At 39.8% G+C, this 12,324-nt stretch overlaps 1 protein-coding gene across 4 annotated transcripts in view; it reads left to right on the top strand.

Moving 5' to 3' along the window:
- rps6ka5 (ribosomal protein S6 kinase, polypeptide 5) overlaps positions 1-12,324 on the top strand; it is a 212,242-nt gene that overhangs the window by 111,072 nt on the left and 88,846 nt on the right. For all 4 annotated transcript variants that reach the window (XM_052017953.1, XM_052017963.1, XM_052017944.1 and 1 more), the window contains 2 exons: positions 3,353-3,468; positions 11,978-12,085. In XM_052017953.1, the coding sequence (XP_051873913.1) occupies positions 3,353-3,468; positions 11,978-12,085 (224 nt within the window). The remainder of the gene's footprint in view (positions 1-3,352; positions 3,469-11,977; positions 12,086-12,324) is intronic.

The following is a 12,324-nucleotide window of genomic DNA, read 5'->3' as shown; positions in this document are numbered from 1 at the left end:
TATTTTGTAGTAATTAGTCTCCTAATTAGCTTCCTTTTTTCCTAAATTCTTTCCTTTAACAGCTCTTTCACTGTCAATTATAGGACCAGGTCTTATGTATTTGAAAGTACCAGAAGCTCCTTTAGGTAGGTTTTACTGCGTGCTTCCAACCAAAAAGCTCAAAGTGCTGAACGTTGAAGCTGAATAGACCCCATTTGCAGTGCCTGCTGTTAGGCCCACCATTTTGGACCAGTATTTGGTGCGTTCAGCTTTCAGTCTATGCATATGTATGAGCATCTGTCTCCCTTTCTCTGTGGAACTTTGCCTGTGATGGAACAAAGAGTGTTGCTGAACATGGATTGACTAAAAGGCCGCAATCAATGTTCAAAGATGTCCATGTTACAAAGGAAACTGAGATCACTGTAAGGTTTGGTATTAACTGAAACCAATTCAATTATGGACACATTCTCTCAAGGATACAACTAAGGTGTAAATATACCAAGTCTTTTTTCTGACCATTCCTAACCTAGAACTATTGTGGAGAAATGGTTTGCATCTATGGTCAGAGATTTCTAACAGTTGGTGACATGTAATGGTTAAGCAAAATTTTAATCCCAGGCTTTTCACTCTTAATTATTGGTAATAGCAGGAATGCAATTCCTGACGAAGGGTCTTCGACCTGAAACCTTAATTCCCCTTTTCTTTGCACAGATGCTGCCTGACCTGCTGAGTACTTCCAGCAGTTTCTATTTTTATATCTTATTTCCAGCATCTCCAGTGTTTTTGATGTTTTTCAAGAGTCCAGTTCACTTTTGTTAATTTATCTGGGGGTGTTGATATTAATTAAACAGGCAATAATTGATTCAGTTGATATGGTCTGTTTAAATTTTTTAGCAAATTTATTGATGGTTATTTGATTGCCTCACACCATATTTACCTTGAAATTCACAATGTCAAAGAAATTGCAGATGAGCAAGACCCTTCAGCCCATTTATTTCACCCACTTAACAGGTCCTCTCATTAGTACTCTGTTTATTAAATGATCTAAGACTTTTATGTTTCAACAACTGCATCGTTGAATCAATTAAAAAAATGCTTTGTCAATCAATTTATAAACTACAGTTTATACTTTGAACAGATACGTCTAATGCCACAGCACTTGACTTCCACTGGTGTTCCTTTGCAAGCAGAAATCACACAACAATCAAAGCAAAGTCTGGCCAAAGTAGTACATGTTTCCACCACCACTATTCTGAATTATAGTCCACTGTTCTGCCTCTCCAGTTTGACATCCTGTTGGCTTTATTGGTTGGTGCTCTTCTTATTTGGTTGGTTACTTCAAGAAGCAAGCCTGCTCAACCTGCCCCACACTCCTTTAAGACTCCATCATCTGCAGCCCTTTGTTGTCCCCACCCATCACCTCCCAGTTGTTATTTACACTTTTCCCTCTTCTGACCGCCTATCACCTCTCCTTCCATCGCTTGCCAGCTCTTGCTCCACCCCTTCCCTTCACCTTTTTATACAGGCTCTCTCCATCTATCCTTCACTCCAGATGAAGGGTCTCGACCCAAAATGTCGACCGTCCACTTCCCTCCAGAGATGCTGTCTGACCCGCTGAATTCCTCCAGCATCTTGTTTGTTGCTAAATGCTGCCTTCTTCTATTCTGTCCATAGTTATTTCAACACCATGAAGAAAGCTTTAAGCACTCTACCTCTTTTATGCAATGTGCTGTAATTATCTGCATCAAATATCGTCTGCCATTTTATGTTAAAGTACCTTATACAAATCATTTTGTCATTTCCGAGCTGCTGTTCCTGTTTCCACTACTTTTTACCCATTTCCATATTTTTTTCCTGAGTTCCATCTGCCTTGAATTTAATGGCCTTTATTGTAAGCCTTCATCAAGTGCAATCCTCAGGATTTATCATTTGCTCCAAGAAGTCATGATGCCTAGAATTCTTGTTGTAAGAAATCCTTGAATGAGGAATTAACATTCGGCTTTTGTGTTGCGGATGATTTGTTGAAAGTTGAAATTTGTTAATTTGTTGAAACAATCGTGTTAGCCTTTGGAATTTCTTACTGTTGGAATTATTAGCAAGGTTTTGTTGGCTACCTGTCCATCTCACAGTGCCAGTGAAAAATAAATTTAGTGTCATCACTGTCTCTAGAACAAAAAATGCAATGGTGCTGTAGTGTTTTTTCTTTGTCTTAAGTTCTGGAACTATGTATCAAAGTTGAAGTTTTCTTTTTGCAATAACTCTTCCGGAAGGAGGCAGGTATATTTGAACATTGTACCTTGCTGCCTATAATAAATTATGGCATTTAATTACTTTCTATGAATGGAGCAACAAGCTTAAGCTTAATGAGGCTTGCACTCAGTTGATGGTATATGAGCCACGAGAGATGGGACATTTTTTGTACACTTTTGTAACAAAAGTGTTGAGCAGCCCAATGTTATTGGCTTGACAACATCAGTGCTGAGCCATCTGCTTGACACAGTTAGGGCCAAAGGAAGTGTTCCTTCAGAGGTCAGTGAACAATTGGGTGATTGTTCTGTCCTCCCAAATGTCTCTTTTTCCATTCTCTTCCAATTGATTCAGATTATTTTGAATTCCATACAGTTTTATATCTCTGTACAGTTCAGCATTGTTTGTTTGTATTTAAATTTCAAATGTAGCCAAAGTTAAATAACAAATGTTTGTGCACAAAATGTTCTGGAGAAAAGTATCCAGCCATTAGAACAATCAGAACCTTTTTATTTCTTATAAATTTAATACCTTTGTTTTTACCACGTTTCAGCTTGTAGCATTTGTCTGTCTGAGTGCCACTCTATTATGGGGGCCATCATTTGGTAAAGATGTTAAAAATCCTCTGTCTGCCTTCAAAAGAGAAGTGGTATTCTGGCCAATTTTATCCCTCAAACAACACACCTAAAGTAGATTTTCTGGTCATTATTTTACGGCTGTTTAAGGGATCTTGCTGTATGCAATTTGTCTATCCCATTTCCTGCAGTACAGTAATGACCGTGTTGAAAAAGTATTATGTTAACTGTGAAGCGATTTGGAATTCCTAAAAGGGATGTGAAAGGCACTATAAAAATGGAAGTCTGATCGTAAGCCGCTTTTCTTGCTTAGATGTTTTCATGAAACTAAAGCAAGCGGTATCTCAGAACTAAAGTGGAAGTGATTGCAAAAATCAGTTTTACTGATTCATAAACAAGTATGGCAAAATTTCAACGCAGAATTTTCTTATCAGTAATGTGGCATTATGCTGCTAAACAGCTGTTTCTGTGTGACATTATCTCCCCTGTTATGTATTTTCTCCATTGTATTCTATCAGTTTTTGTGTATAACATTTTATTTTATATGACAGACTATGTGAATGGAGGGGAATTGTTTACTCACTTGTCACAGAGAGAGCGCTTCACGGAGAATGCAGTGAGAATATACAGTGGGGAGATAGTGCTGGCACTGGAACATCTACACAAGGTAAGGTGCACCACTTCTGACCAAGGACTGCATTTGTTAAATCTATCTTTGGAATTGACCTGGTAAAGAGGATGCATAATAATGGTTTACTTTGTGGATTGGGGAACATGTAAATTTCAGTGTCAGTGCCTGAGAGGAGCAGTGGAAGGAAAGTTGCTAACAACATATTAGAAGTGTGTGTACAAGCACTTGAATTGTCTAGGCATAGAGGACTACGGGCCATGTGCTGGAAGATGGGTGCCCACTGGTCGGTGTGGATGTGACGGGCTGAATGGCCTGTTTCTACACTGTATGACTCTATGACTCTAAAGTCTGAGTGTTATTTGCTCAGTGATTTGAATCTTTTATCTGTGCCAACATGTGATGCAGTTATTTTAGTTAGAAAATATATTTGTTACTTAAAATGTAAAAACACAATAAATAAAAGTTGATCATATGGCTCCTTGAGCTTGCTTCACCATTCAGTAGGATCGTGTCTGATCTGGACTTAAGTCTCTGCATTCCTGGTCTATACTCATAACTGTGGAGTCCCCCATACATGTCACTGCTCAATGACTCAGCAACCACAGCCCTTCCAAAAATTCTCAACCCTCTAAGAGGAAATTTCTCTCGTTCTCAAACTTAAACTGCTGATCCCTTTTCCTGAGCATGGCTCCTAGTTCTAGATTCCCCTCCTTGGGGGAAACATCTTCTCATTACCAACCCTGTCAAGTCACTCAGAATCTAATGTTTCATTTGAGATCACCACTCATTCTAATCTCTAAAGAGTACAGAGCCTTTTCTCCTCAATCACTATTCACAGAACACCCCTTTATCCCAGGAATCAATCTAATGAATCTACCGCACCATCTCCAAATCATTTTTTTTTCCTTTTTTCAAATAAGGAGGCCAATACTGCAGATATGGTCTCGCCACAGACTTGTAGCAAGACTTCTCAATTCTTGTTCTCCTGTCCCCTTTGGAATCAAGGCCAACATTCCATTTGCCTTCTCAATTGTTTCCTGTATACCTGCAGACTAACTTTGTGTTCCTTATAATAGTACATCCAGATCTGTCTGAGCACCAGCATGTTAGTAGTTTTCCATCATTTAAATAACCCTTCTACTTTTCAATTCTACCCAACCAAAAGGGGTAAACTGTTTATAGTCCTCATACTTGAACTGTAGGATTCTGGTCACTCGGGAGTAATCTCAAATCAGTAATCTCCAAGTGGGTTGGTTAACAGTTTACTTCCCCTGTATTTTGCACAGTAGAATGGACCTATTTAGGGGAAAAATCCATGAAACAGAATAATAAAATGTGTGGGAGAAATACCATGGGAGTAACATTTCAAAATATTTAATGTAGACTACAATGTGGTGAAAGCAACTATTTACTTTTACATTTGAACATGACTCACATCTTGATTCGTTTCTCAGTCCCCTATTTTAATCCTTCGTTGTGCATTTCAGTGGCTAACTAAAACAATATTCTTTTAATTTTACTTTTAAAATGTAATGCATTGCCCCTGAATCAAACTGATTTAATATTTCAAACCACTTGTATTCCTTGTTCGATCTGGAATAAGGAGCTCCCATTCCACTCGGCTATCCAACAATAAGAGCATGGACATCCCCCACTACATACCCACCAATTCACCTTTATTTTGCTGTCGTCATTGCTGCTGAAACTCTTATCCAGCTTTGTCACGTCAAGACTTAACCTTGTGAAGGTCAGCCTCCTGACCACCTCCCTACCCAATTGTAACTTGTCCAAAACCTGCTGTTCATATTGTGCCCCACACCAGCTCCTGCTCATCTATCACCTTTTGCCCTCCACAACTTCCCCTAACACTAGTTCCTAAGCACCCTGTGTACCAAATTCAATATCAATGTTCTTGTTGCTATTCTTTCCTATGTCCTGCCTATAGTCCCCTTCCTCTTGCTTTCTGTGGGGAATGGATCCAAAGCATATGGATTCCACCTTTTGTAGTGCTTTTCCCTGCACTTTTGTCTTGCTTCCTCTCTTGCTTGTGTATAAAGTCTAATGGAGACACAAGAGAATGCAGATGCTGTAGTCTGGAACGAAAACAAACTGCTGGAGAAACTCAACGGGTCAGGCAGCATCTGTGGAGGCAAAGGGATGGCCGATGTTTCAGGTCAAGTCTGATGCAGGGTCTCGTCCCAAATCATTGACTATCACTTTGCCTTCAGTGATACTGCCTGACCTGCTGAGTTCCTCCAGCAGTTTGTTTTCTGTTATAAAATGGTAGTAGTTTATAAAATTATGAGAGGCATAGATAGGGTAGACAGGCAGGGCATAGCTTTAAGGTGAGATGGGGGAAGTTGAAAGGAGATGAATGGGGTAAGTTTGTCATCTCATCAGAGAGTGGTGGGTGCCCAGAGCACACTGCCAGGGGAGGTGAAGGAAGCATTCAAGAGGCTTTTAGATGGGCACATGGATATGGAGGGATGTGGATGATGTGCAGGCAGAAGGAATTAGTTTAATTTAGCATCATGTTCGGCACAGACATGGTGGGCCGAAGGGCCTGTTCCTGTGATGTACTGTTCTGTGTTCTATATTCTACAATCAAATATTCTGTTTCCTTCTGTGAGAGCAGCCAGACAACGACAAGCAATAGTAACTGCTGGGACTCCCAGATCCCTCTCTTTAATGTTTGATGCTTTCCCGTTAACATTATAATCCCTTTACTTTATGCCCCGAAGTGCATAGCAGGTTTTTCAATATTCAGCCTGTGTCTGCTGATTGTTGGTTCTTCTCCCCAAACAATTCAAATTGCACCCTGTAGTCCTGTTCTTCCAGCATATTGAGGTCAGAGCTCAGGACATCCTCTCAGAATTAGTGGGGACATGATTAAGGGCAGTTCAGTTCATTTAGAATTAAGAAGAAATTTCTCAACTCAGGGTTATAAATCTTTAAGACTACTTCAGAGAGGTGAGGGTACTCAGTCATACAGTATATTTGAGGCTAGAATCAGCAGATTTTTAGGTACTTGGGAAATTAGGTGGGAAAGTAGTGATTCACAAAATCACATGATATTGACTGAGAGTGGGTTCAAATCACCTTGTTTTTGTTTAAATCCAAAGAAACCATGCCCTTTCATAGTTAATTTATAACTAGCATTGATATGCCTTTGAAGTAGTAACACATTCCAGAAGGATCCTCTCTGGGACGTCTTACTTCATTAAAGATGCATATCAACTACTTCATCAGAAAATGCCGATTAAGTTACCAAGCAAGACCTTCCTTTTGTAAATCCAGGCAGACACTTTCACCTCTTTCATTGTTCTTCCAGTATGACCTTGGTAATTCATTGTAGAACTTTCCCCAGTGCTGATTTAACTTGTGAAGGTTACAATTCCCTGGCACTTTTTTAAAGAAAGGTGCTATGTTTCCCATTTTTCCCACCTTCATTGTCACTGTCATAGAGTTACACAGCACGGAAACATGCCCTTCGGCCCAAATATTCCATGCTGACCAAGATGTCTATCCAAGCTAGTCCCACTTGCCTGCGTTTGGCCCATATTTCTCTGAACCTTTTTGATCCATGTACCTGTCTAAATGTCTCTTAAACTTTGTAATTGTACCTGCCTCTACAGCTTCCTCTGACAACTTGTTCCATATACCAGCTACCCTCAGTGTGGAAAAAGTTCCCCCGCAGATCCCTTTTAAGTCATTCCCCTGTCGCCTTAAATCTATGTCTTCTAGTCTTAAGACTCCCCAACTCTGGGGGAAAAAGACTGACCATTCACCTTATATACATCCCTCATGATTTTATGTACCTCTATAAGGTCATCCCTCAGCCTCCTTCGCTCCTACTATCCAGCCTCTCCTTATAACTCAATTCCTCCATTCCTGTGTTGCTAAGGAATGTTCTGCCAATATTTTCTCTCTGCCTGCATGTTTTTCCAAATATCCTTCAATTGCTAGTAACATTCAAGATGCTAGATGCTAGATCCAAATGTATGGATCTTTAGGTGCCAACACTTTCATCTGTGAGTCTATAGGTTATGGGTTTAGAACGTGGAACGTAGAACAGTGCAGCACAGGAGCAGGCCCTTCGGCCCACCATCTCTGTGCTGAGCTGGATGCCAAAGTAAACTAATCTCTTCAACCTGCACATGATCCCTATCCCTCCATTTCCCTGCATATTCATGTGCCTATCTAATACTCTCTTGAACACCACTATCGAATCTGCTTCCACTACCACACCTGACAACCTGTTCCAGGCACCCATCACTCTGTGTGTAATAAAAAACCCCTAAAACTTTCCACCTCTCCCTTAAAGCTATGCCCTCCAGTATTCGACATTTCTATCCTGGGAAAAAGATTCTGGCTATCTAAAGTTTAAGTCCCATTCCACAGACTTGACTACAACAATCACAGCTGCTGTTCCCAGAGCAGTTTTGAGGAAGTCGTACGTTATTGCAGATGCAGGCTTTCCAAAGAGATGCCCTGAAGAAGGGTCTTGACCCGAAATGTCAACTGTCCGTTTCCCTCCACAGATGCTGCCTGACCCATTGAGTTCCTCCAGCATCTTTCCAAAGAAATTTTAAGTTGACATTTCCCCTTTTAGTGGATGGGAAAGGCCCCAGGACACTTGTTAGAAAAAGACCAGGATAGATATGCAGACCATCCTGACTGATAGTAATCCTAATTCAATGTTACTGGAAATAAGTTACCTGATCATTGTTATTGGCTGTGGGAGTTTTCTGTATGCAATTACCCCCATGTTTTATCCCATGCTACACTTTGAAAGTACTTCAGTAATTGTGAAGCATTTCAAGATGTCATGAAGGAATTTGTTTAAATGTACAGTATGTCTTTTAATAGACTATGTATTTTAATAGTGCAGCTCACCTCTTCCCTAGTTGTTCACAAAACTCTCATTTTTCTAGTGCCTTTCAGAACTTCTTTGCATTGTTTGACGTAAAGATTGTCTCATTTGCTCATGTTTCTTTTCTCTTTGAAGTACTTCCGTCTCATGTAAGGGGAAATACTGGCTGTACACGGTTCTGATTTTGTAAAAGTCTTGATCATCATCCATTTTTAATGAGGGCTGTAGCCTGAAGTATTACGTTGAATGAGTGCTGACAAACTTAGGGTTTACTTCCAATATTTCCATTTTTAATGTATTACCTTGTGTCTATATAATTTGCATTCCATCCCACCTAGGTGAATTATTCTTTCTAAGATTTTTCAAATCAACTCTGCAGTGATGCTAATTGTATTTGGCACCTCCATAGAAGCTACTCAGTGGCTATTCCGGTAATCTCCTATAACAAGCACTCAAGGAAGGGACACAATATGTTGACTTTTATTGAAAGAGGATTTAAGTAAAGAATAAAGTTATTTTACACATATGGGTCTCTAGAGAGATCACAACTGGAATATTATGTACAGGTGTGACTGTCCTACCTAAGGAAAGATACATGTGCAACAGAAGGAGTGCACTAAGGTTCACTGGTCTCAGAATAAAGGGCAGAGTATTTAGGAGATTCTCTGGATGGAGTGATTGTCTTACAAAGTGAGATTCAGCAGAATAAGCAGGCAGACTTTAAAAGAATGAGAGTTGATCTCATTGAAACATACAAAATTCTCTTAGGGCCTGACAGGGTAAGAACATAAGAATTTGGAACAGAAATGGGCCATCTGGCTATTTGAACCTGGTTTGGCATTCATCAAGATCATGGCTGATCTTCTACCTCGGCTCCATTTTCTAGCACAATCCCCACAATCCCTTGGTTCCCTTAATATCCAGAGACTGGTCGATCTGTCTTGAATAAACTCTGTGACTGAGCCTCCACAGCTGTCCTACATAGAGAAATCCAAAGATTAACCACCCTCTGAGCGAAGAAATTTCTCCACATCTCCTAAACACTCTGCCCTTTATTCTGAAACTACTACCCCTAGTTCTAGTCTCCTCAGTCAGGCAAAGCATCCTCCCTGAATCCATGCTTTCGAACCCTTCTTTTCTGTTTTATGCATTAAAGTGGATAACTGTATATTTTTCCTATATTCCACCTGCCGTGATCTCACTCACTCGCTTAACTTGTGTAGATTTCCTTGAAGCCTCTTTACATCCTCTTCCCTATTCATACTCTCACCTAGTTTTGTATCATCACCTGAACTTGAAAATTTGGCTGGTCCCCTCCTTGATGTAGATTGGTGCCTGGGCCCTAACTATTCACAACCCCTGTAATTTCCCACCAGTCCCAACCTGCCAATCTGAGAAAGAACTGTTCCTTGTTTCTGTCCACTAACTAATTCTGCATCCATGCTCTTAACCCCTGTGATTTCCCACCAGTCACAACCTGCCAACCTGAGAAAGAACTGTTCCTTGTTTCTGTCCACTAACTAATTCTCAATCCATGCTCTTACACTGTTGACCAACTTCTTGTGTGGGGCCTCGTTGAAAACCTTCCGATAATTTAAATACACCACGTCCACTGGCTTCAGCTCATGTACTCAATACATTCTCCAAAGAGCTCCAGTAGATTAGTCAAACATTATTTTCTTTCATAAATCCATGCCGATTCTGCTCAGTCTCATTCCTGTTTAGGTTTTCCATTACTACATCCATCATTTTAGATTCTAGCATTTTCCCTACTAATGATGTTAGGCTAACAGGCCAGTACTTCTCTGTTATCTCTCTATCTCCTTCCTTTCTTGCAACATTGGGGCCACATCTGCCCCTGTCTACCTGCAGGAACCATTCAAGACTATAGAGTTTTGGAAGATGATTAATGCAACTGCAATTTGTATAGCCGCCTCTATCAAAACTCTGGGATGCAGATCATTAGATCCTTCAGATATTTCGACTTTTGGTCTCAGCAACTTCTCTAGTACATTTTTTAAAAAAATACACACTGTTCCTTGGTAATGAATGGGTTCTGTTTTTACAGATGTCCATAAGTTAATTTTGTCTGTAAGTCAGAAAGCACACAAAAATCACTCGATATGGTAACCATACCTCCACACTATTGTAATGGATGGCTTGGTGAATCAACGATTCAGAAACAGCTTCGTCCCCTCCGCCATCAGGTTTCTGAACGGTCCATGAACCCATGAACACTACCTCATTATTCCTTTTTTTTGCACTATTTATTTATTTTTGCACTTTATAATAATTTTATGTCTTCGTACTGTACTACTGCTGCAAAACAACAAACTTCATGTCATCTAAGTCAGCGATAATAATTCTGATTCTGGCAAGAAAAGTACACAAGACTGATGAGAAAGAACAATTACTAAAAAATGGAGAGAAAGAGGAAACTAGTCCTACTGCTCGTAGGAACAAATGTGTGTACATACGTCAGACTCTTGAATTACTAATGTATGGGAGCTTGATCGTATGTAAGGGGTGTCCATAAGTCATGTGTTCATAACCCAGGGACGGCCTGTATTGATGTTTCCTTCTGTTCCTGATTTGTGCTTGGCCCTTGGTTCTGTAGTTTCTTGTGCCTCCTCGTGTGAAAACAGACACAAAGTACTTGCTTAATTACTCTGCCGCTTTCTTATTCCTCTTTATAAATTCTTCCATCTTTGATGGTAAGGGACTCACATTTGCCTTCACTTGATTTATTTTTTAAAATGTCATCCTCAACCCCAAAGGATTGTCAAAGAAGAAGAAGAAGCTTGTTGAGGTATCAATAGAATTTTGGATATTAAGTGAATCGAGGCAGATGACATTAGTTCAAGGAAGTGGCATTGAGGTAAAAGATCAGGAACGATCTTATTGAACAACAGAGCAGACACAAGGACTGAATGATCCATTATTTATCCTATTCTGTACCTCATTTAGAAATAAGTCCTGGATGATTCACATGGGAATCAGTTGACTATGGATGGCGTGGTCTTGCTGGATCAATTTAAAATTTGCCAGATCTCAGGAGTGAAGGTCACATTAAGATAAGATAAGATAAGATATCTTTATTAGTCACATGTACATCGAAACACACAGTGAAATGCATCTTTTGCGTAGAGTGTTCTGGGGGCAGCCCGCAAGTGTCGCCACACTTCTGGCGCCAACATAGCATGCCCACAACTTCCTAACCCGTACGTCTTTGGAATGTGGGAGGAAACCGGAGCACCCGGAGGAAACCCACACAGACGCAGGGAGAACGTACAAACTCCTTACAGACAGTGGCTAGAATTGAACCCAGGTCGCTGGTGCTGTAATAGTGTTACATGATGGGCAGTCCTTGTCAAGACAATCAATGATTTTTTTTTGCTGAAAGATTGATCCGTCTGACATGGTTTCTGAAAGGTATTTTAAGTGATGATGAAAATGTGTTGGCATGAACCAAGTTGGGCTTCCTCTGCATTAAATTTCTAAGATTCCATGAATAAATAATTACACTATTTAGCCATAGAAAGAAAAACAAGCATTTTATATTAAGGCTTTCATGACTTTGATGTCCCAAATGTAAAACAGCCAATGAAACACTCAAGGTATGGCAAAAATAAGTTTGTATATCCTGTAACCTTGACTTTGTTTTCTTTACAGCTTGGAATTATATATCGAGATATTAAATTGGAGAATATACTACTTGACAGTAATGGGCACGTGGTTCTAACGGACTTTGGACTTAGTAAAGAGTTTCTAATTGATGAAGTATGTATTACTTTTTAACTTTCTTGAAACAGCATGTATAATGCATTTACAAGGCAAAATAGTTTTTAAAATATTAAGTGTAAGAGTGGGACAGCAGTATTTATTCATAATGTCACTTTATGTTCAATAACTGTAATGAATCTGTTAAACATTAAGCCTGTGGCTCGACTGGTATGTTACCAGAGGTTTTGTAATGCACTGGATGTTCAAACACTGGATCAATGTCTTACATACCCCAT

Source organism: Pristis pectinata, chromosome 1 (assembly GCF_009764475.1).
Source record: "Pristis pectinata isolate sPriPec2 chromosome 1, sPriPec2.1.pri, whole genome shotgun sequence".
Classification (NCBI taxonomy): Eukaryota; Metazoa; Chordata; class Chondrichthyes; order Rhinopristiformes; family Pristidae; genus Pristis; species Pristis pectinata.
Note: the sequence above shows the minus strand (reverse complement) of the source record. Positions and strands in the feature narration are given on the sequence as shown.